At 44.9% G+C, this 24,949-nt stretch overlaps 1 protein-coding gene across 2 annotated transcripts in view; it reads left to right on the forward strand.

The window, feature by feature from the left end:
- RYR1 (ryanodine receptor 1) overlaps nucleotides 1–24,949 on the forward strand; it is a 125,040-nt gene that overhangs the window by 81,429 nt on the left and 18,662 nt on the right. For both annotated transcript variants that reach the window (XM_061139217.1, XM_061139216.1), the window contains 8 exons: nucleotides 634–707; nucleotides 1,340–1,357; nucleotides 2,461–2,541; nucleotides 6,556–6,644; nucleotides 6,739–6,867; nucleotides 6,952–7,056; nucleotides 9,828–9,909; nucleotides 12,270–12,457. In XM_061139217.1, the coding sequence (XP_060995200.1) occupies nucleotides 634–707; nucleotides 1,340–1,357; nucleotides 2,461–2,541; nucleotides 6,556–6,644; nucleotides 6,739–6,867; nucleotides 6,952–7,056; nucleotides 9,828–9,909; nucleotides 12,270–12,457 (766 nt within the window). The remainder of the gene's footprint in view (nucleotides 1–633; nucleotides 708–1,339; nucleotides 1,358–2,460; nucleotides 2,542–6,555; nucleotides 6,645–6,738; nucleotides 6,868–6,951; nucleotides 7,057–9,827; nucleotides 9,910–12,269; nucleotides 12,458–24,949) is intronic.

Genomic DNA, 24,949 nt, shown 5'->3' on the forward strand with positions numbered 1-24,949 from the left:
ATTAGTAACCACTGGATCACCCCCACTGAGCCACCAGGGAAGCCCCCCTAGTGCACATTTTTCATTAAGCTGAGTACCCAGTCCTGGTACCACCTCCAGTTCTAGTTCTGTTCTCTTGGTTTCAGGAACAGAGACCCACTCAGGCCAGCTCAGATAACAGGGAGTTTATTATAAGTAGTCACATGGTACAATAAAGGAGGCAAAATGCCACAGATTTTAAAAATGAGTTATGTTAAGGATCCAGATAGCTGGAAGGTAGTTGAGACTTCAAGGGGCACTCGGGCAGCAGGGACTTGGGGCTCTTTCTGATGACCCCTGTTCCTGTGGCTCCACTGCTGTCTGCTTTCGCTCTCCTCTTGTGGTTGACTGCCTTTCGCTGCCTCTCTGAAGCTTTTGCTAATTGATGGTTTCTGTTTCCTTCTGATTTCAGCTTTTATATATTTCATCCTTGCCCCACCTTACCCCACAGCCGCTACTGCATAGCTTCTATCACCTCTTAGTTTCTGCTTCCTCTCGATTTCAGCTTACTCTCTCTACCACCTCCCCCCATCATGGGGAGGGCTGGCAGGCTCTGGAATAAAGGAGGGCAGAGACCTCAGCGCATCTTCACTGTCTTTCCTTTCTTTCCCTCAGTGTCCTGGATCTCAATGCCTTCGAGAGACAGAACAAGGCAGAGGGGCTGGGCATGGTGAATGAGGATGGAACTGGTGAGGCCCTTTTGGGCTTCCCGCTCCCTGGGGCATCCCCTTCCTTTAGGATCTACCCCCCTCCCTCAACATTGCCCAGAGCTTCCTTCCTCCCAAAACACCCTCCCTCCCCAAGAGCATCCTCGGGTTCCCCCTCCTGCAGTGGTCCCAGTCCTGCCCCTCTCCCATTCCTCCAGAGTCTCCCTCCCCATGGTCCCACCCCTGGGTGTGTCCTGTGTTCTCTCACCCGTCCCCACATGGACCCCACCCTCCACATGCCCCAAGTCTCCAGCCCGGGTTGCTGTTCTCTCATTAATGTCCCTAATCCGAGTTAATTGAGTCTCCTCTTTGCTGTGTTGTGACGTGTCTAACCTTTCTGCCCTGATCCTTGCCTCCCGCCTCTCCATCTCCACCTGTCCATCTCTCTTTCTCTCCCCTCTTCTTTCTTCCATTCTGCTTTCACCCTCTTCTTGTTCTCTTCTTTACCTCCTTGCTCCTTCCTGCTCTTTCTCTCTATGGGTTGTTTCTCTCTCTACGTCTTCAATCCTGACCATATCACTGTGTGTTTTTTTTTCCTGTCTCTCTGTCTCCTTCTGTCTTTCTTTCTCCTTCTTTTTCTTCTGCTTCTTCCTCCCATCCTGTGGCTGCCTCAGTCATCAACCGCCAGAACGGTAATTCCCGGAGCCCATTCCTTGCTATGCTGCTGCCAACCCGCCCTTCTAACTCCCAACCGCCCCCCTCCACCCTGGTGGCTGAGGATCTGGGACATCCAGGGGAGGGAGGTACCATGCCGGCCGGAAAATCTTGAGATCAGGGCTCCAGAGACCAAGAGTTGGGTCCCAGATTAGCCACTAACAACACATGGGACTATGACTAAATCGCTTACTTTACGTAAGCTTGTTTCCCCATGTATAAAATAGAAGCAAGAGAAGATGGCAAAGATCCTTTTCCAGCTGGATGTTGTTGGACTTCCAGACCCAGATTCACAGTCCCGAGGTGGGGTGAACCCCACTCCCACATACCCGGCTCTCTGCGCCCGCGACCCCAGATTGATCGAGTCTGCTGTTCCCATCCACCAACTGGATTGGTTGCCCCCAAGCATCCACTCTGATTGGTGTGCGTGCCTCCTCTGCGCCTGCTCTGATTGGCCCAAACATTCACTATCTAGCCTTCCCCTCGCTCATCCCGCCCCTATAGTCCACAGTGATTGGCTCCTTTCAGGTGCCCATTCTGATTGGTCCATGTTTACACGCCTCCCCCTCTGCTTCTCCTGGATTGGCTGTTTTTTAAGACATCTGAGCCAACTGGCTTTCGACCGCATCTCCCGCTCATTTCTCCCTTGCACAGAGCCTTTGCGTGAAAGTGACTTCAACCCCCATAACCCATTAACCGCTCCCCACCCCGCAGTCCTGGAGGGGGGCTGAAGGAGGTATCAGCAGCCCAAACCTCTTCTAGGTGGACAGACACTCTTGGATGTCACACAAGTGGTGACATCAAGGAGACACTGATACTGTAGAGAGACACTTGAGGCTGCAGCTTCATGACTCAGGGCCCCTCAGTCTCCTTCTGCTGATGTCCTGGACTCTGAGGTTGGGACCGCTGGCGTCATGGATTCCCATGGCCCTCATAGTGTCTTTGAAATGGTGGCTGCTGCTCCCTGCGCACCGGCGCCCTGTGCATGTGTGTGCAGTGTGCATGGGCCGTGTGCACACTTTCTGGTGGCCTGGCGCATCTGACTTCTTCTGCACCATGCCCCGCCAACCCTCCCACCCAGGAGAGAAGGTCATGGCAGATGATGAATTCACCCAGGACCTGTTCCGATTCCTGCAGCTGCTCTGCGAGGGTCACAATAATGGTGAGGAGAGGAGGGTGAGATGGAGAGGCGGCCAAGGTCTGGGGTGGGTCTGGAAGTGTTGCCTGAATTAACCCCCAGCCCCATTCTCCCCTGATCAGTGATGACCTCACCACCCTTCCAGGCCGTGACCTCGACTCATTCTTTACTTTCAGCCATTGTGAAGCCCTGTCTGCCCACCTTCCTAAATCTCCCTTGAATTTCAGGAATACAGTGGCTTTGTTTCACTTTCACCTCCTCTAACCCAGTCCAATTCCCCCAAAGCAATCTGCCAAAACCCAATTTGGCCAAAAATCAATTTTCACACATGAGCAGTTTGCCACATGCCATTTTCCCACAGGCATTTTGCTGCAGCTGCCAAAGTTCAGTAAATGCGGTGGATTTCCTTTACTCTGGGTCTGCAAAGGGGAAAATTGCCTGGCATTTCTAAATGAATCTCTTAGAACCACCTATTAATTTTGCTTATAAAATACTTTGCCAGGAGGAGGTCCCGCATTCTCTTGCCTAACTTAAACAAGTTTGAGTTTCCACAACTTTTGTTCTGGTCCAGACAATATAACCAGATGAAGGATGACACAGCAAGTTAATGAAATACATCACTGGTGAGAAAGTGACACCTCACGTGGTACACAGTGTACAACACTAAAGGAACAGTTGAAATTCTGAACAGCAAACATCCCACCCAATGCAGTTTCCTATGACAAACGTGTACAGTCTGGAGGCTGTGGTTATAACACTTAGCAGGTGATAAGAAACCACAGACTGCCCAGAAATTAACCTTCATGACAAGAATGGGAGTGATTCTAAACCTAAATTCCACAGAACCTGCACCCCACTTGGCTAGTATTCTTTAAGGTAACTAGTAAACATCTTTAATTTTCACTCTTTTCTTTTCAACAAAAGATAAAGCATGATCCATTGCTTTGCATTATCATAAGCTCTTTTGTCCACAGCTAGTTTTCCTCCAAGTGCTATTACATACCTTAGTGCCAGGTAACTAAGGTTTTCTTTCTTTAATGAGGGTGGAATCAGTCTTTGGGATTTAAAATGAATTTTCGTCCCTGGGTCTGTGACTTTTTGGAAATAAGTATGTTCTTTTGGGGAAATTTCTTTCTCCCACCAAATCTGCAATCCAGCCTTCTGCCCAAATTTGTGGATTCATAAACCAGTCTAGTCGAATAAATATTTGAAATATCTTTCAAATCTTAGAGGCTTTGCATGTCTTGAGTGTTCAGTGCCATTCAGAGCAGACAAAAGCCAGGGAGTTGTAGCTAACCATTTAGGCTTATGGTCTGATTTAAATGAACACAGAGAAAGGAATTAGAAAACAGGTTGATGGGAAAGCCTATCAATTTGCTTATAAAATCTTGAATGTCTGAGTATACTTTTCGTCTATCACATGAAACCAGGCAAAAGGACATTCAGGACTGAAATAGTGATTGTGAAGTGTTTAGAGGGAAATCAGGTAGAAGCAAAACTTCAGGAGAAAAAAATTCCAAGGGGCTGTTGAAGCCATCCTGGGCAACACATTGCTATAACATCAAAAGGGTTAACTGAAGTTTGTGTTCATTGCCTTGATAGTCTGATGAACTGGTCATTTGGCAAATGGGTCTATAAAAGTTGTTCTCAGACTCAAGTGTGCCTAGGAATCAGCTGGAGGCCTTGTTAAAATAGACTTTTGGACCCCATCCCAAGTTTTTTGATTTAGTAGTTCTGGGATGGAGCCCAGGAATTTGCATTTCTGACAGGTTTCTGGGAGATGCTGACCCTGCTAGTCTGGACTGGTGCTTTGAGAACCACTGCTCCAAAGCACAACTATTAACCTCAGCACTCTCTTTAAGGCCCTTTAAGAACCGCTGTTGTTGGGACTTCTCTGGTGATTCAGTGGTTAAGACTCCATCCTTCCAGTGCAGGGGGTGCAGGTTCCATCCCTGGTCTGGGAACTAAGATTCCACAAGCTGTTGTTTATTGAGCACTTACATACCTGTTCTAAATTTAGAACAGAGCAGTGTTCTAAATTCATGATATATACTAACATATTAAAATCTCAGGACAGCTCGATAAAGTAGGTCTATTGTGACTACCACGTTACATATGGGAAAACCAAGGCACAGTCTGCCGCACAGAGAGGTCACACAGTGAGGAATTTGAGCAGCCAATTCCTACTCATCTTTCAGGTCATAGCTCAGAGGTCCTCTCCTCCACGAAGCCCTCCCTGACCACTCAGTCTGGGTCAGGCAGCTCCTCTGGGTTCCTCCAACCCCCTGAGCTTCCTCCATCACAACCCTGATCATCATAATTATTATTCCAGAACTTCTCAACCACACACTGAAGAAGGGAGAGTGGTTTAATAAGCCCCCAAGTAGCCATCACTCAGCTCAAATTATAAGCTCTGCCATAGAACGTTTTTCAAATAGTGGGAACCCACTCACTAGATGGTCGTGAATCAAGTTTATCACCGAGGTTCTCATTTCTAATTGCACGTTGGTATGCCTGGGGAGCTTTGCAAGACACTAATGCCAAGTTTTCACCCCAGATATTCTAATTTAATTGGTCTGGGATGAGGTATGAGCATTGGGAGTTTTAAAATTCTCCAGGTGGCTCTAATATGCAATCAAGGTTGGGAGGTTAGGAATATACATTTAGTGCATTGAGATCAGAATTCTTTCTAGTTAACTAGTACAGGACACAAAATAGCATAATGCAGGGCACATACTGGGGTTCCAAGGTGGTGCTAGTGGTAAAGAACCCATTTGCAATGCAGGAAACACAGGAGACTCGAGTTTGATCCCTGGGTTGGGAAGATCCCCTGAAGGAGGGCACGGCAACCCACTCCACTATTCTTGCCTGGAGAATTCCATGGACAGAGGAGCCTGGTGGGCTACAGTCCATTGGGTCACAAGGAATCAGACATGACTGAAGTGACAGCATGCATACACACATGGCACATAGTAAGGGTATGTGAAACTACTGGTTCAGGTATATGTGGATGTAATGTCAGATTAGACACCCCTCCTGGGCCTCAATATAAATGTGTACTGTATTTCCTACTGTGGGTTGCAGTTAGAAGACTGAAAAATAACTACATGACAATAGAAACTTCACAAGGGCAGAGACTTTGTTTTCTTTTACTCCTGTATCCCCAGGGCCTTGAACAGGGCCTGCATATGCACTAAGTCACTCCTATCATGCCTAACTCTTTGCAACCCTATGGACTGTAACCTGCCAGGCTCCTCTGTCCAGGGGATTCTCCATGCAAGTATACTGGAGTAGGTTGCCCTGCCCTCCTCCAGGGGATCTTCCCAACTCAGGGATCAAACTTGAGTCTCCTGTGTTTCCTGCATTGCAAACGGGTTCTTTGCCACTAGCACCACCCCTGCTAGTGGAAAAGCCCTGAACAGTGCCTGGCACAGAGTAAATGCTCAGTAAATTTATAGTACTAAAGTATAAGTGACCAATCTTCTTCTATCATTAGCATATAATATGTGCTCAATAAATAGATATTGACTGAATGAACAAATAAATGACAGATGCTTATCTCCTCTGGTTTTCAGTAGGTGTGCAATAAAACTTTTTTGAGAAATGAGTGAATAACCAATCTTCCATCTCTCCAGCACATAGTAGGCATTCAGTGAAAAAAACTTGTGAATGACTAAAGGTTGAATCCCCATTTCCCCCTGCTGTATTATAGATGCTCAGTAAATATTTGGGGGGGGGGGATGAATAAATGATTGATCTTCCACTACATCTGGCACATAGTAGGCCCACAATAAATACTGATTACACAAAATGGATAAATGATCCTCCATCTTCCTCTAACATATAGTAGTTACTGATAAAGAGTTATTAAAGAAATGAATGATTATATGCCTTCTGACATACAACAGGCACTCAATAAATATTTATTGCATAAATGAATAAAGGACCCACTGTCCATCTCCTCTAGCACATGTCCATCTCCTCTAGCACGTGTCCATCTTCTCGAGCTCAATGAATGAATGCTTTTCATCTCCCTAGATTTCCAAAATTACCTACGGACACAGACAGGGAATACAACCACTATTAACATCATCATCTGTACTGTGGACTACCTCCTGCGGCTGCAGGTGAGGCTGTGAGGCCGTCCAGGTGTGACCTGGGCCGGGGACTGTTGGGCCATAGCTGGCCCCAGCAGCCGCTCACACTGCGTCTATCCGCCAGGAGTCCATCAGCGACTTCTACTGGTACTACTCCGGCAAGGATGTCATTGAGGAGCAAGGCAAGAGGAACTTTTCCAAGGCAATGTCGGTGGCTAAACAGGTGTTCAACAGCCTCACCGAGTACATCCAGGTAGGGTTCGCTCTCTGGGGCGAGGCGGGGCAGTCTCGCATCACTCGCCCTACCCGGTGCTCACGTAGAACCTTTGCCCCCCAGGGCCCCTGCACCGGGAACCAGCAGAGTCTAGCGCACAGCCGCCTCTGGGACGCCGTGGTGGGATTCCTGCACGTGTTTGCCCACATGATGATGAAGCTCGCTCAGGTTCGGGCCCCTCTGTTCTTCACCCTACTGCCTCCGGACATCCCCTAACTGCCACGTTTACAACTTTTGCTCCCTCAGTCAGTTTCCCACCCCAGGGTTCCCAGCGGGTTCCCTACGGGTCCCGGGCGAGTCCCGTCTTCCTTCTGGATTGGCTTCCTGCATGACCCCGCCTCCTCCCCTCCACCGCCAATCGGCTGGCTATCCATCTATAGTTTCATTGGTCTGCGTTTGGGTCCCGCCCCCTCTGGCCCAGAACTCCACTATGGTTGGTTGGTGTTCACACCAATCGGATGAGGCGGGGTCATGCAGAAAGCCGGTCCAGAAAAAAGATGCAGCCAGTCTGGAACCCGCCGGGAACCCTGGGGTGCGAAATTGATTGATGGGGGATAGGAAAAGGGTTGGCTTCTAGATCTGGGCCTGAGGCTGAAGGAGTGTTTTGCTTCTTTATTCTGCTTGCGGCAGATGACTCCTATCCAGGGCATCCATGATGTAAGGTCCCTGTCGAGCCGCATCTCTAGCATCTTCGTGCTCCCTTTGCCCCACCACCCCCACCCCTTTGCAGTCTTGTCAACGTCTCACAAACACCTTGTCCGTCTGCTCTACTTCTGTCTGATAAACATATTTCAAGGCTGCCAAATGCGCTGCAGGAGGGCCCAGCATCTGAAAGGGCACCATCCAGAACCTAGATATCCTACGTAAATACATCGATGTGTTTATTCCAGTAGTTTTCCAGCAGGTGGCAATATTCTGTATAATTTCCCAACAGGAAGAGTCTTAAGGAAGGGAAGCTTTTTTCTAATTTACTCAAAGGCGCCACAGGGGCTGGCAGAAACCCTGTCTGGTGTCATCTGACCTTTTGAAAGGAGTTGAATTTAACTACGCAGTTTCTCGGTGTGAGTGAGTTGAAGTCAAGCTGTTGTAATCTTAAAATTCTAGAGAATACTGGTATCTTTGTGGAGATTTCCAAATCTTACAGAATTAATTCATTAGCCATAGCTTAAGTTAAATTGCAAAAGTTAGAAATCCAATGCAAAGTGGTGGCTTACCAAAAAAAAAAAAAAAAAAAAAAAAACTTATCAGTTCACATCACAGATCCGATCATATCCAGGGTCTAGCTCAGACGGTAAAGCGTCTGCCTACAATGCGGGAGACCCGGGTTCGATCCCTGGGTCGGGAAGATCCTCTGGAGAAGGAAATGGCAACCCACTCCAGTATTCTTGCCTGGAAAATCCCATGGACTGAGGATCCTGGTAGGCTATAGTCCATGGGGTCGCAAAGAGTCAGACACGACTGAGCTACTTCACAGAATGCTGTTAGTAGAAATGTCTGTCTCCTCTCTGGCTTCATTATCAAGCAGGCACTTCCCAGGGGCTGGAAAGAATGGTGTCCCGGGCTTCCTGAGCCCCTCTAACAGCTTCAGAGAGAAAAGAACCCCTGTTTAGCTCCAAGAAGACTTGCCCCTACTCTCTTATTGGACTATAGGGTCACATGCCCATTCCTGAACCAATCACCCTGGTCAGGGAAAAGAAAGCTCTGATTGGCCAGACCTGGTCCAATACCCACCCCTAGAACCAGGAAGGTGGGTTTAGTCCTATATTCTCTGAGAGCAGGATTGTTGAATCAATTAAGTAGCTGTGCCTTGAGCAGGCACACACCACAGGCACTCACCAGGATCTGAGATCCTGGAATGTTGGAATCTTTGAGTCAGAATGCAGAGCTTTGGAATCATGGGAAAGTGTTAAGATTAGAGGGCTTTTCCCCAGGTGGCACTAGTGGTAAAGAACCCGCCTGCCAATGAAAGTAGACATAAGAGATGTGGGTTTGATCCCTGGGTCAGCAAGATCGCCTGGAGAAGGAAATGGCAACCCACTCCAGTATTCTTGCCTGGAGAATCCCATGGACAGGGGAGCCTGGCGGCTACGGCCCAAAGGGTTGCACAGAGTCAGACACAACTTAAGCAATTTAGCACGCATGCACGCACTTTAGGATTAGAATTAGCAACTCAAGAACTAGCATGAGGTGACCTTACATCAAGCCTTACAATTAACAAGGAGGAGCCTTACATCCCATTTACCTGGTACCCTTACCCTTCTTCCATTTTATTAGGTAGAACCATATGAAATTGCCACTTTGTTGGCGAGACATGCCTGAATATTGGCAATTTTATGTAGTTCAGCCTCATACAAATAGGGACCATGAGGCAGAACTTCGATCATGTTGGAGACTTCTGTGGGCCCTCCATGAGACGCCATGACAGGAGAAGCAAAGTGTCCCCAGATTCTTCCCAAAAGGCTTACCAGAGAGCCCGTAGCTGTGTCCTGCAGCCTTCTTCCTGAACCCAGAGTCTCACTTTTTTCATCACACATTGATTCAACAAACATGGGTCAACCTCCCCCCAGAGGCCAGGTGCAGGGCTGAATGCTCATCCCTTCCCCGGTCTGTGTCCGTGTCCCCAGTATTTGCTCCTGTCCGTCTCTGTCTCTCTTGGTCCCAAGCATCTGCTCTCAGCCCCATACTCCTCCAAGCCCTCCTTGTCAACCAGCCCTTGCCACTACACATCCCCCCAAAGTGTCCACCCCACCCCCACAATCTTGTCTCTCTGCCCTTTGCCCTGCTTCCGAGGAACATGTCTGGACTCGGGTCCCCTCGGAGGTAAGATGGGGGAAGAAAAGTGGTCTTAGGCCCTGCTGGGTGGATGGAAGCAGCTGGAGGTTGGGGGAAGCATCTCTGCCAAAAAGAACCCTCACATAGCTGGGATGTGGGGTCCCTAGGACTCAAGCCAGATCGAGCTGTTGAAGGAGCTGCTGGATCTGCAGAAAGACATGGTGGTGATGTTGCTGTCATTACTAGAAGGTAAATGCCCAGTGGCTGTGGGTGAGTGCCGGGTACCAAGGTGCAGACAAGCTCAAGAATGGCCCTCGGAGACCCAGGAGAGCCTAAGCTTCAACCCCATCTGACATCATGTCAGGGTCAATGCATTTAAGCTGCTGGAATAAGCTCTCCAAACACTTATTGAGCAACTTATTATGTGCCAGGTCCTATGTACATATGATAATTTATTGATTTCCCAGAGAAATCTTAATCAGGTGGGTGGCCAGGACACTTTTTAAAATGTCTGCCCTGAATCGTTATTTATTTGCTGAATGTGTCAGTTAGTTCTTGCTGCCTAACAAATATTCCTAAAATGTAGTGACTTAAAACAACCATAATTTATTACTAATTAATAAAATAACTTAACCTGTAGACAAAGACTTTTTCTATAGAGGTTCATAACGGCATCCTCATTCTTTTACATGGCTGCATACTACCCGTTGTGTTGTGATACAGTGATTCATTTAACCACACGCCTATCAATGGACATTCAGGGTTTGGTTGTTTTTTTTAATGTGTGTTTATTTATTATTAATTTATTTTTGGTTGCACTGAGTCTTCACTGCTGCACAGAGCTTTCTCTAATTGCAGCGAGCAGGGGCTACTCTTCGTTGCAGTGCATGGGCTTCTCATTGTGGTGGCTTCTCTTGTTGCGGAGCAGAGGCTCTAGGCACACGGGCTTCAGTAGTTGCGGCTCGTGGGCTCAGTAATTGTGCTGTGTGGCTCTGGTGCGTGTGGGTCAGTGGTTGGAGCACACAGGCTCAGTAGTTGAGGCTCCCAGACTCTAGAGTGCAGGCTCAGTAGTTGTGATGCACGGGCTTGGTTGCTCCCCAGCACGTGGAGTCCTCCCAGACCAGGGATCAAACCTGTGTCCCCTGCACGGGCAGGCGGACTCCCACCCACTGTGCCACCAGGGAAGTTCCACATTCAAGGTTTTTAAAAAACATTTCGCTATGACAAACCATTTGGCAATGAATAATCCTCCTACGATGTCTTAAACTTTTGGTAACTAGTCATTAGCTTTTAAAAACCAGATTTAGGGACTTCCCTGGTGGTTCAGTGGTTAAGACTCTGTGCTTCCAGTGCAGGGGGCACAGGTTCGATCCCTGGTCAGGGAACTAGGGTCCCACATGCAGCGCATGGTACAGCAAAAGTAAATAAATAAATCATAAATATAAATTTAAATTAAAAAATCAAATTTAAAAATCAGAAATCCCTTTAAACATTTTGTTTCTGAAAAATTGTAAGACTCAGTGACCAGGGTCTACATTCTCACATGGGCAAAAGTCAGCTGAATTGGATTAAATAACAAAATCATATCAGTATTCAATCTGATGTTGATGACAGCGCTATGATTAGATAAGAGAATGTCCTCATCGTTTAGAACATATATGTGGAAATGTTTGGGGTAAAATGCCTCATGTCTGCAGCTTACTCCTTAATGATTCAGTGAAAAAAATAGAGGGAGGGGTATTATAAAGCAAACATGGCAAAATGTAAGCCATTGGTGAATCTGGAATACATGAAGTTCCCTTGTACTCTTGGAAACTTCATGCATTAATACATTTGAAATTATATGAAAATCGAAAGGTCCAAAAGGAAACTGGAGCCAGTTTGGGGAAATTCCTGGTAGTCCAGTGGTTAGGACTTGGCAGTTTTACAGGCATGACCCAAGTTCAATGCCTGGTCTTGGATCCTGCAAGCCATGTGGTGTGGCCAATAAATAAATAAAAGTAAAATTCTGCTTAAAAAGAAGCTGGAGCCAGTTTTCTTTTGGGGGAGAGCATGGTGTCCCAGTTTACCACAGTCTCTACCTCTCCCTCTGGTCTGCCTTTCAGCCTACCTCAGTCTTCTATGGACCTCCCTGGCGCCTATGGGCTTGGGAAAGACTTAGGTGTGTGAGCTCTGAGGTCTTGCCTCTCTGGATTCAAGTCCACCCCACCACCTCACTGGCTATGGAACCTGAGTGTGGACTGTCTCTGAGTCTTTTTTCTCATCTGTACAAATGAACAGGGACACATGTTCCTTACAAAGATGAGGTCATATCAATGTAGTAGTTGCCATGGCATCTGGGACCTGCTGTTAGCTGATGCCGTTGTTGTCTTTATTGATGACTCCCCCAGCTATAGAAGGGAGGAGGACGAAGACAGGATCAGCCAGGTTCACACCTGGTGCTGTTGCAGAGCAGGAAGTGACCCTTTGGGGGAGGTGTCAGAGCTGGCCAGGGAAGTTCCACCAGCACAGGGCATCCTGGCAGCTCCTGAGCTGAAGAGGGAGGCAGGCCACATGGGGATCCAGAGAGGAGGTGCTTTGGGGTCACACTGACCGGGGGCTGCCCGCAGGGAACGTGGTGAACGGCATGATTGCCCGGCAGATGGTGGACATGCTTGTGGAATCCTCATCCAACGTGGAGATGATCCTCAAGTTCTTTGACATGTTCCTGAAACTCAAGGACATCGTGGGCTCTGAGGCCTTCCAGGACTATGTCACTGATCCCCGTGGTCTCATCTCCAAGAAGGACTTCCAGAAGGTGGGTACTTGGAGGTGGATGGGTGGGGGTGCCAACGGCCACTTGTGCACCTGCCTGGCTGCCTGCTTTGGTCAAGAGACTCCTCTGGGCACCTCCATTTCTTTATCTGTAAAATGGGAATAAAACCATCCTTGGAGGTTTTTTTTGGTGTTTTTTTTTAATATATTTCATTTATTTAAGAATATTTTTTAGCGGTGCTGGGTCTTCGTTGCTGCACCAGCTTTTCTCTAGTTCAGGCGAGCAGAAACTGCTCTCTAAGTTGAGGTGTATGGGCTTCTGATTGCGTTGCCTTTTCTCATGGAGCACAGGCTCTAGGGTGTGTGGGCTTCAATAGTTGTGGCTCCCTGGCTCTAGAGCACAGGTTCAATAGTTGTGGTGCACGGACTTAGTTGCTCTGTGGCATGTGGGGTCCTCCCAGACCAGGGATTGAACCCGTGTCTCCTGCATTAGCAGGCAGATTCTTTACCACTGAGCCACCAGGGAAGCCCTTGGATTTTTGTTTTTGTTTTGGCTGAGCGGCATGTGGGCTCTCAGCCCCCTAACTGGGATTGAACCTTCCCCGCTACATCGGAAGCAGGGAATTTTAACCACTGAACTGCCAGGGAAGTCCTCCTTGGAGTTGTTTTAAAGATGAAATGCATTAAAACAAATAAGAACCAGTATTTCTATTATCATTATTAATAGTCATAATTTTATCATTATTATAAGTAGAGATGGTTATTCATTTGATAAACGTCCATTGGGTTTCTTCTGCGTTGGGCCCTGTGCTGGCAGCATGACCATGGACAGAGCAACAGCTGAGACAGACACAGCCCTGCCTTCATGGGGCTTATAGACTAATGGGAGAGGCAGTCAGTAAAGACCACTGCAGGTCTAAATAATGAAACTGTTAGGAGGGAGATGCAGGAACCAGCTTTATCCAGGAGTCCACTCACCTGGCTTTGCCATCCTTTCTACCCCAGGTAAGTCACTCATCTGCCCTGAGCCTCAGGCTCCTCATCTGTGAAATGGGGCTAAGATAATAACATTAACTGTTTCAAAGGACTGCTGTGAGAGTGGGCAGTGGGTGAACAGTGGATAGTGCCTGGAACACAGAATACAGGAGATATTACCTGTTATTATTTCTGTTATTACTGCCAGATCTTTTCCATCACTATTTTATCTTTTTTGTTTCAAATAACTTCAGGCTTATGGAGAGGTTGCCAAGAACATTACATAAAATTTCTGCATACCGTTTCACCCAGATTGCCAATATGTTAATTTTTTACCTCATTTGCTCTGTCAGGATTCTCCTTTACCTCTAAATACTTCAGGTAATGAGAATGAGTTCATTCCCTTACATAACCACAAAACATTTATGCAAATCAGGAAATTAACTTTGACACAATGCTGCTATCTACAGATTTTATTCAATTTTCACTCTTGAAGGAATTTTTTTCCCTTGTCAAGGATCCAGTCTAGGATCAGGGATTGAATTTAGGCATCCTGTCTCTTTGTTGTTCAGTCACTCAGGCATGTCTGACTCTTTGCGACCCCGTGGACTGCAGCATGCCAGGCCTCCCTGTCCCTCACCATCTCCTGGAATTTGCCCAAGTTCATGTTCATTGCATTGGTGATGCCTGTCTCTTTAGCCCTCTTCAATCCAGAACCCTTCCTTGGTTTGTCTTTGTCTCTTATGAACTTGACATTTTTGAAAAATAGAGGCCACTTGTTTTATAGGATGGCCCTTAGTGTGGGCTTGTCTGAGTTTTCCTTGTGATTCAACTGAGGCTACAGACTTTGACAGGAATATCAGAGAAGCACTATTCCTTCTTGGTGAATCATATCAGGAGGTACTTGCTATTAGTTCTTCACATTTCAGTTTTTGTTAGCTAGGCTCACTTGGTGAAGGTGTTTACCAGGGTTTCCACTGTAATGATGCTGTTGTTCCCCTTGGTATCTTGTGAAGATGTGCTTTGAGACTATGTAAATATCCTGTACTCAGGTTGGCATCCATCAGAAATGCTTATGTCAAATAGTTATTACTCTGGCAATTGATAAATGGTGGTTTTCTTTTACCTTTACTGTGTGTGTGTGCTCAATCATGTCTGACTCTTTGCGACCCCAGGGACTGTAGTAGCCTGCCAGGCTCCTCTGTCCATGGAATTTTACAGGCAAGAATACTGGAGTGGGTTGACATTTCCTACTCCAGGGGATCTTCCTGACCCAGGGATCAAACCCACATCTCTTGTGTCTCTTGCATTGGCAGGCAGATTCTTAACCACTAGTGCCATCTGGGAATTAGATACCTTTCAGAAAATTTTTATTGCAATATAGTTGATTTACAATGTTCTGTTAATTTCCACTGTACTGCAAAGTGATTCAGTTTTACATATATATATATATATATATATTCTTTCTAATTATGGAGTATCACAGGATGTTGAATGTAGCTCCCTATGCTATACAATAGGACCTTGTTGTTTATCCATTCTATATGTAATAGTTTGTATCTGCTAATCTCAAGCTCCCAATCCTTCCCTCCCCCACACCCCCTCTTGGCAACCACGAGTCTATTCTCTATGTCTGTGAGTCTGTTTCTGTTTTGTAGATATGTTCGTTTGTGTCATATTTTAGATTCCACATAGAAGTGATATCGTGTGGTATTTGTCTTTCTCTTTATGACTTACTTTGCATAGCATGATAGTCTCTAGGTCCATCCATGTAGCTGCAAAGTCATTATTTCATTAATTTGTATGGCTGAGTAGTATTCCATTGTATACATGTGCCGCATCTTCTTTTTATGTCTCTATTTATGGCTGCGCTGGGTCTTCACTGCTGCATATGGGCTTTCTCTGTTTGCGAGCAGGGGCTACTCTTTGTTGCCCTGTGTGGGACAACACATTCTATTGTGGTGCCTTCTCTTGTTGTGGAGCATGGGTTCCAGAGCATGCGGGCTCAGCAGTTGTGGTGCGCAAGCTCAGTTGCTCCGAGGAGCGTGGAATCTCCCCAGATCAGGGATTGAATCCATGTCTCCTGCAATGGCGGGCAGGTTCGTAACCGCTAGACCACCAGGGAAGTCCCCGTACCACTGGGATGACCCATTCAATGGCTGATGGACATTTAGGTTGCTTCCATGTCTTGGCTATTGTAGACAGGGCTGCTATGAACATTGGGGTGCAGGTATCTTTTTAAATTAGTGTTTCGTCTGGGTATATGCCCAGGAATGGGATTGCTGGATTATATAGTGATTCTATTTTTAGTTTTTTTATGGAACCTCCATACGGTCCATACCAAACATTCCCATCAATAGTGTAAGAAGTTTCCCTTTTCTGCACAGGTTAGGTACCGTTTTACTATAAGGAAGAGTTTTTCCTTTCTCCTCCATTTACTTGTTTGTTTATGCATTTGTTCATTCATTTATATTGGTATAGACCTATGGCTTCTTATTTTATTCTAGGGGTTGCAATTGCTGCTGTCCGTCAGCATTTAAATAAGCCCAGGGTCACCCCAGTTAAGTAGAAAGTGCCCCATGCCTCCCAGTTGTCCTCCCTGCCTCGCTGTCTCCCCGCTTCTCAGCCACGCCTCCCAAGAGCTGTCTACACTTGCTCACTCCTTTCTCACCTCCCACTCCTTCCCTCATTCGGGGTTTGCTGGCTTCTGTCCCTGTCACTCTCCTGAAACTACACCAACTAAGATCATCAGGGATCTCGCCACCCTACATCTCTCCTCTGACTTGTCATCTTGACAGCATTTGCCACAGTTGGCCATTTCCTCCCCCACCCCTAGCAATGCCTGCTTCCCTGGGCATCTGTGCCACCCATCCCTGGGACCCCTACCTTCCCTGGCAATCCCTCACAGATTTTTTTTAAAGATTTTTTAAATGTGTACCATTTTAAAAGTCTTTATTGAATTTGTTACAATATTGCTTCTTTTTTTCTATGTTTTGGGCTTTTGGTCCCAAGACATGTGGGATCTTAGCTCCTTGAACAGGGATCAAACCTGCTCTCCCCACAAAGGAAGATGAAGTCATAACTACATTGCTATCCCTAAGCTTTAGGAAGAAGAGCTAATATGTATCATGTTCTCACTCTCTGCCAGGTCCTGTGTGTAAATGAATGGTAATTTACAGCAACCATGACGTAGTAAGGACTAGTTTTTATTCCCATTTTACAGAAGTGGAAACTGAGGCACAGAGAGGTGAAAGTGCTCTGTTTAAGGTCACACAACTAATTAACAAGTCTGGGATTAGAATTTAGGCAGTCTGACTCCAAAGTACACTGCCTCCAGGGTCATCCATTTACTAGCGCAATAAAAAGTCAGTGAGCATCTCTTGAGTGCCAGACATGCTCTGAGGAGTTCCAGCCCTACTCTCTTGACCAGCAGATTTTCAGCGAGAGTCTGAGGAGGGAGGGCTGCAAAAGAACCAGAAAACATTATGCAGGTGCTAAAGTTGTGTCATATATATGCCACGCTGTGTGTGTCATGTGGGATGTTAGTTCCCCAACCAGGGATCTAACCTGTGCTCCCTGCAGTGGAAGCATGGAGTCTAACCACTGGACTGCCAGGGAAGTCCCCTGCATCATTTATCATTTTAAAATGACTCTACTCAGCAAAGGAAACCATCAACAAAATAAAAAGGCAACTTACAGAATGGGAGGAATATTTGCCAACCACATATGTAACAAGGGGTTGATATCCAGTGCACACAAAATTTTCATGATAACTCCAAAGCAATAAAATCAATAAATCTATTTAAAAGTGAGCAAAGGACCTGAATAGGCATTTTTTAAAGAAGGCATACAAGTGGCCAACAGGTACATGAAAATGTGCTCGATATCACTTATCATTGGGAAAATGCAAATCAAAAAAACCACAATAAGATATCACCTCACACCTGTTAGGATGGCTGTTATAAAAAGAGAGAGAGAGAGAGATAACAAGTGTGGCAAGGATGTAGAGAAAAGGGAACCTTTGATCATTGGTGGTGGGAATGTAAACTGGTGCACTATGGAAAACAGAAAAGAGGATTCCTCAGGAAATTAAAACTAGAACTACCATATGACCTTACAATCCCACTTCTGGATATCTGTCCAAAGGAAATGAAACTATTATCTCAAAGAGATATTTGCACTCTCATGTTCACTGCGGTATTATTCACAATAGCCAAGGTGTGGAAACAGGCTAAGTATCTGTCAGTGGGTGAATGGATAAAGACGGTGGTGTGCGAGGGGACATATGTATACCTATGGCTGATTCATGTTGATGTTTGGCAGAAACCAACACAATTCTGTAAAGCAATTATCCTTCAATTAAAAAATAAATAAATTTAAAATAAAAAAAACAAAACTAGAAGTACTACCAAAAAAAGAAGGTGCTGTACGTATACACACAATGAAATATTATTCAGCCGTCCATTATTTTTTATAATTTTATTTATTTTATTATTTGTATTTATTTTGGCTGTTCTGGGTCTTCGTTGTTGCACGGTCTTTTTGCCAGTTGTGGGGGCTACTTTCTAGTTGTGGTACGTGGGCTTCTCCTTGCCATGGCTTCTCTTGTTGTGGAGCATGGGCTCTAGGGCATGTGGGCTCAGTAGCTGTGGCCACGGGCTTAGTTGCTCTGTGGTATGTGGAATCCTCTGGGCCCAGGGATTGAACCCATGTCCCTTGCATTGGCAGGCGGGTTCTTATCCACTGGACCATCAAGGAAGTCCTGCAATATATTCTAGAGATACAGGGAGTGCCCTGATTATTTTTAATAGGTGTCCAGTATTCCACTTTGCATATATATTATAGTTTATTTGATAATTTCCTATTTTTCTTCAAAAATAATTTTTTATTCTTATTGGTATTTTTACTTGCCTATTTATTTTTTTGACCACGCTTTGAGGCATGTGGAATCTTAGTTCCCTAACCAGGGGTCCAACCCATGCCCCCTGCATTGGAAGCACAGAGTCTTAACCACTGGACTACCAGGGAAGTCTCTGATTATTCCCTGTTGAGGGACACTTGCTTTGTGCCCAGTCTTTGGCCATTACAATGCGTGCTTTCATTAGGGTTGCCATGCATAGTTGTACAAGCCGTGCACTGTACAAAGGTGCCAATTTATAGCACAGATATTGTAAATTTGTACCACAGGCTTCCAGCAGATGGAAGTAAGTGTATTGAAGAAGGCTCCTTATAGGCCACTAGCAATGCTGACTAGGACAGTTTGTACGTACATCATTTTGTATGTGCAGTTGTATCTGAAGATGGACTTCCAAAAGTGGGATTGCTGGGTTAAACGGTAACTGCATTTGTCGTTTGGACAGATTTTGCCCTCTGTTTTTCCTTCTCATAAGCAACATGTGAGGCTGCCTTTTCCCCACAGCCTCACCACCAGACCGCATTTGTCAAACATTTGGATTTTTGCCAATCTGATAGGTGAAAAAGGGTAGTGCCGTGCAGTTTTAACTCACATTTATCCTGTTATGAGTGCAGTGAAACCTCTTTACACATTACTTTGGGCTTCCCAGGTAGCACTAGTGGTAAAGAACCTGCCTGCCAATGCAGGAGATGTAAGAGACGCAGGTTCAATCCCTGGCTCAGGAAGATATCCTGGAGGAAGGCATGGCAACCTACTCCAGTATTCTTGTCTGGAGAATCCCATGGACAGAGGGTCCTGGTGGGCTGTGGCCCATAGGCTCACAGAGCCAGACACGACTGAAGTGACTTATCATGCACACGTTACTTCTTTTGTATCACGTGTTCAGTGAACTGACTATGCCCTTGGCTTTCTCTTCAACTGGGATGTTGGCAGTTTTCTTCTTGATTTCTAGGAGCTCTTTATATATGGGACTGCTTATAACTTTGCTAGGTGTAATTCTTTTTCCTAGTTCATCATTTGTCTTTTGCCTTTGCTTATGATGACTTGTTTGTTTGTTTTTTTGGGGGGAGGAGTTTGGGCATGCATAAAGCTTATTTTTTAAATTAAATTTAGTTTTTTGGCTGCACTGAGCCTTCATTGCTGTGCTTTCTCTAGTTGCAGTGAGCGGGGGCTACTCTCTAGTTTCCATCCAAAGGCTTCTCGTTGTGGTGGCTTCTCTTGTTGAAGAGCACAGGCTCTAGGCACACAGGCTTCAGTAGCTGCAACACAGTAGTTGTGGCTCATGGGTCCTAGAGCATGCAGGATTCAGTAATTGCAGCACTCAGGCTCAGTAGTTGTGGCGCATGGGCTTAGGTGCCCCGTGGCAAGTGATATCTTCCTGGACCAGGGTTTGAACTCATGTTTCCTGCATCGGCAGGCAGATTCTCAACCACTAGACCACCAGGGAAGTCCAAGACATAATTTTTATGTAGAAAATCATTTAAAATATTTTTATTAATTTTAAAGAAAATAGGTAATACAGGGGTACATTCCTTCTGTAAAAAAATTCAGAACATATAGCTATGGTTGAGGTTACCTTTGATCCCTATCTCCAACCCATTTCTCATCACACCTCTTCAAAGGCTGCCACGGTTATCCTCTTGGTGTTCAAATCTCCAGGCATTTATTTCTGCATTTCCTTCCATATGTAAATCTGCATTGAAAAACATACAGAATTATTTTAGGGTTTCCCAAGCTCTTCATGGTTGACAGAGTTCTTGACAGTTTGCAAAACACATCTCCAATGATAAGTACTTGGCAGATTCCAAAACATCTACCACAGTTTTTAAAGCCCTTCCCGGTGGGTGAAAACATATCTGAGGCTACTAATTTATTCTTAGCACTATTTTGTAGTTTTCTTTGTTTTTTTTTATTAGCAAATATTTTTGTACATCTCTCTGAATTCAAGACTTCCTTTTAAAAACATCTTTATTGAGATATAATTCATATACTATCAAATTCACCCATATAAAAGGTATAATTTAATGGGAGGGGGTTTTTGGTATATTCACAGAATTTTGCAGCCATTGCTACAATCTAATATTAGAACATTTTAATCACCCCCAAAAAAGAAACACCATGCCCTTTAGCAGTCACTTCCCATTTCCCCCACTCAGGCCCCTGCCAACTGCTAACTTGCTTTCTGTCTCTATAGATTTGCCTATTCTGGACACTTCATATCAATGGAACTGTCCAATATATGGTCTTAAAAGGGTTTCCTTTTATTTACCAAGCCACAGTGTCATTATCATCCCTAACTGAAAACAAAGCAATGAAGACAAATGAAAAAGATCCATAGCTCATTAAATCATCAGATGTCTGGTCTGTGTTTTAATTTCCAGATCTTCAAAATAGCACATATAACTTTTTGTAATTTCTTTGAAGCAGCATCCAAACAAGGTCACCTAGTGCTATTGATTGCTAATTCTCTTAAAAAAAAAAAAAAAAAAAGCTTTATTTCTTTCTTTATTTTTTGAACATGCGGGGTCTTCGTTGCCGTACAGGCTTTTCTCTGGTAGCAGCGAGTGTGGACTACTCTCTAGTTGTGGTGTGCGGGCTTCTCTTGTTGCAGAGCACAGGCTCTAGAGCGCATGGGCTTTAGTGGTTGTGGTCTCCGGGCTCTAGAGCACAGGCTTGATAGCTGTGGTGTACGGGCTTCATCGCTCCGTGGCATTTAGGGTCTTTCTGGACCAGGGATTGAGCCTGTGTCTCCTGCATTGCAGGTGGATTCTTTTCCACTGAGCCACTGCCACCAGGGAAGCCTAGTTGCTATTTCGTTAAACCTCCTTCTATCAACTGCTATCCCTCCTTCACTTTTTCCTTACCTGGCAGTTTATCTGCTAGAGACCCAGGTTGCTGATCCAGTAGAGCAGCACTGCCTGATAGAAATACAGGGACTTCCCTAGTGGTCCAGTGGCTAAGACTCTGTGCTTCCCATGCTGGGGGCCCAGGTTCAATCTCTGGTCAGGGAAGTAGATCCTGCATGCTGCAACTAAGACCCAGCACAGCCAAATAAGTAAATAAATATTTTTTAGCAAGAGATACAATGGGAGCAACACATACAGTTAAGGAATTTCTAGTACCTGCACTTTTTAAAAAAGTGAAAAGAAACACATGAAATTATTTTAAATAATATATTTTATTTAACCTACTGCACCAAAATAGTATTTTGACATATAATCAATATAAAAATTATTAGATATTTTAAATTCTTTTGTTTACACTGTCATCAAAACCCATAAGTATTTTATACTGTTGCCACATCACACTTTGCACCAGCCACGATTCTATGGCTCAGTAGCCACATGTAGCTCATGGCTCTCCATAGATAGTTCTTTATTAATGGTAGAGTTTCCTGCCTTTGGATCTGGCTGATGCAACCTTATGGTGGCATTTAATCTGTTCCTCTGTCCCCTGCATTTCCTGCAGACTGGGACTTAGGTCATGAAGCTTGATCAGACTCAGGTTTGGAGTATTTGTTTTTATTTTTTTTTTGGCCAGCACCTTCCTTTGTGGTGCTTCATACATCCATTAAGAAGCACAGCCTGACCCCTCATCACTCCTTTTGTGATGTCAGCAACCATCAGTGTTTGATGCCCAGACACATTAGTTCATTAGAAATTGCAAAATGGCGATATTCTCATTTCTAAATGTTTGACTGTTACCCAGCTTCACGTGGTTTCCCAAACCCAAAGCATCATATGATTTCCCAAACTTTACAAATCTTTATGTTTTACAACATGCTTTTCAGTTATTTTTATGATTTAAAAGATAAGGTCAGCTTTAAAAAAAAAAAAAAAAAGGACTTCTTGATTTTCCAAAATTGTAACAGAGTTAAAAAGTCTTCTCAGTTTTCAAAATGCTTAATTCATTTGACAAATATGTGCTGAGCGCCTACTGTGTGTAGCAGTGAACAAAACAGAGACCCCCACCCTCAGAGCTGATCGCCCAGTGGGGAGGGACAAATGAAAATAAGTAAACAAGATAATTTCAGGTTATAACCTGTGGTCTGAAGTAAATGAGCAAGGTGGTGTGCAACAAAGCGTGATGTAGTCAGCTCTGTAAATTGGGTGGTCAGGTAGGGCCTTCCAAGAGGGGGACATTGAAGCCGAGATCTGAAAGCTACCCTGTAAAGGTAGGAGAGCTTGTGGCCTCCCCAGCAAAGGGAACAGCAAGTGTAAAGGCTGAAAAATGGGAACAAGAGGGATGCAGAGGAGGGCAGCGTGGCTGTTGAGAGGGAGAGAAGAAAAAGTCTGAGAGGTGATGGGGGAGGATGTGCTGAGCCTGGTTGGCTGTGGGGAGGGCTCTGACTTTTAACCTGAATGAAATGGAGCTAACGGAGGATTCTGAGCAAGGGAGGGATGTGATCTGACTCAGAGGTTTACAGGGTCCCTCCAGCTTTGTGTGTGGGGTCGGGGGAGAGACTCTGGGGACAGAAGAGTAGGAGAGAAACCAGGGAGGAGTCACTGTGACCCTCTAGTGGGGGACAGAACCGTGGAGGGGGAAGAAGTGTCCTAGATCTTTTGAAAGTAGAGCTGACAGATTTGCTGATGGATTAGGTGTGGGTAGTGAGATAAAAGGGAGGAATCAAGGATGACTCAAAGATTTTAACTTAAGCACCTGGGTGGGTGGTGATGCTATTCCTGAGATGGGTAAGACTGTGGGAGGAGAGGTTTTGAAATCAAGAGTTCAGTTCTGGCCTTTTCCACACAGAGATGTCAGATAAGGCTTCATCTGTCAAGTGTATGGATTCTGGGGAGCAGTCAGGGCTGGGATGTAGACTACACAATCATTGGCATGGGATGGCTTTCCGAGGCTTGAGCCTCAAGGCTATCTCCATGGAGCGTGTATATCTCAAGAAAAGAGTGAAGATTTCAGACCTGGGGCCCCTTTAACCTTTAGAGGTCTGAAAGAGAAGGAGACTCCAGCAGAGGAAACTGACAGCAGTCAGAGAGGAAGGTATTTCGAAAGAAGGGGACAGGCAAATGGATAATGACAAAGAGAGAGCAGCAAATCACAAGAGCATGCATAGTCCAGGACTGATTGGAGGGGATGGAGTCCCAGGCCCCATGCCGAGCCAGGTGGGGGAGTCAGATTTTAAGAGGGGAAGTGTCACACTGTATCATAAGAAAAGGAGTCAGGTTGATGGAGCGACAGTAGAAGGTGAAGAGTTCCTGTGTGATTATGTCTCCACGCTCTGTGGTTTTTAGAGCCCTTCATGATTTGCAAAGCATGTTACTCATTTAGAAAGCATTTTTGCAAAGTTCTTGGCTACAAAGCACTTTTTAGAGCCAGAAAATTTCGCTTCTGTTCATACCCAGAGCAACGTTTCGCAAACTGCATGTGGCAACCCATCTGTTGGTCATGAAATTAATTTAGTTAAGTCATGACCAGCATTTTTAAAAATAAAATAGAACATTGCAGAGTGTGTTACATAGCGAAAGTCAGAGTTGTGTCCTAAAATCTTTTTTTTTTTTTTTGGTCACATTATAAAATGCATTCTTACTGTGGGTGCTGTCAAAACATTTAAAAGATTGCCCCAGAGAACCTTTTGCAAAAAGTGCCCAGAGCTGTGAAGTAATTAGCTTCCAACTAATAAAAAAAAAAAAAAAAAAAAAAAGTGCCCAGAGAGCAGTAGGAGAATATTCAATGAAAGTGTCTGTAAAGTAAAAAACTGGAAATAATCTAAATGTCTGTCATTAAACCTTCTCCTATGAAGGCTGTCAATTTTCTTCCCTGGAGTCTCCTTCTCTTCCAGATAGAATGCTGTATTTGTAAAACAAGAATACTAAACAGCAGTGAAAATGCATTCATCTGACCTATACATCAACATGGATAGGTCTTGAAAACAAACAGTTGAGTGAAAAAGTTACATGATTATACTAGCAATTCTTTATATCAAAATAATGTACAGGATACCAAATATTTTTGTGAGAAAATGACAGAATATAGATAGTAGAAGTACTGACACATACTTCTTTTTTTATTGAAGTGGAGTTGACTTACAATATTATGTTTCAGGTATACAGCATAGCGATTCAATGTTTTTATAGATTATACTCCATTTAAAGTTATTATAAAATATTGGTTATGTTCTCCTTGCTGTACCATATATGCTTGTAGCTTATTTATTTTATATGTATTTTGTACCTCTTCATCCCCTTCCCCTATCTTGTCTCTCCCCCTTGTCCTCTCCTCAGTGGTTTGTTCTAGTTTGTTCTCTATGTCTGTGAGTCTGTTTCTGTTTATTCTGTTTTCTGCTACGTTAATTTCTTTTTTAGATTCCACATAGAAGTGAACACATCACTATTTGTCTTTGTCTGATCTGTTTCACTAAGCATAATAACCTCTAGGTCCATCCATGTGACACACAGTTCTTTCTTAAAAATTAATTAACTAATTAATTTTCTTTTTGGTTGCATTGGGTCTTCATTGCTTTTCCCAAGGCTTTCTCTAGTTGGGGTGAGTGGGGGCTCCTCTTCATTGTGGTTTGCAGGCTTCTCAATGCAGTGGCTTCTCTTGTTGCAGAGACAGCCTCAAGGCTTTCGGGCTTCAGTAGCTGTGGTGCACAAGCTTAGTTGCTCCAAGGCATGTGGAATCTTCCCG

The sequence above is a fragment of the Dama dama genome, chromosome 4, assembly GCF_033118175.1.
Source record: "Dama dama isolate Ldn47 chromosome 4, ASM3311817v1, whole genome shotgun sequence".
Classification (NCBI taxonomy): domain Eukaryota; kingdom Metazoa; phylum Chordata; class Mammalia; order Artiodactyla; family Cervidae; genus Dama; species Dama dama.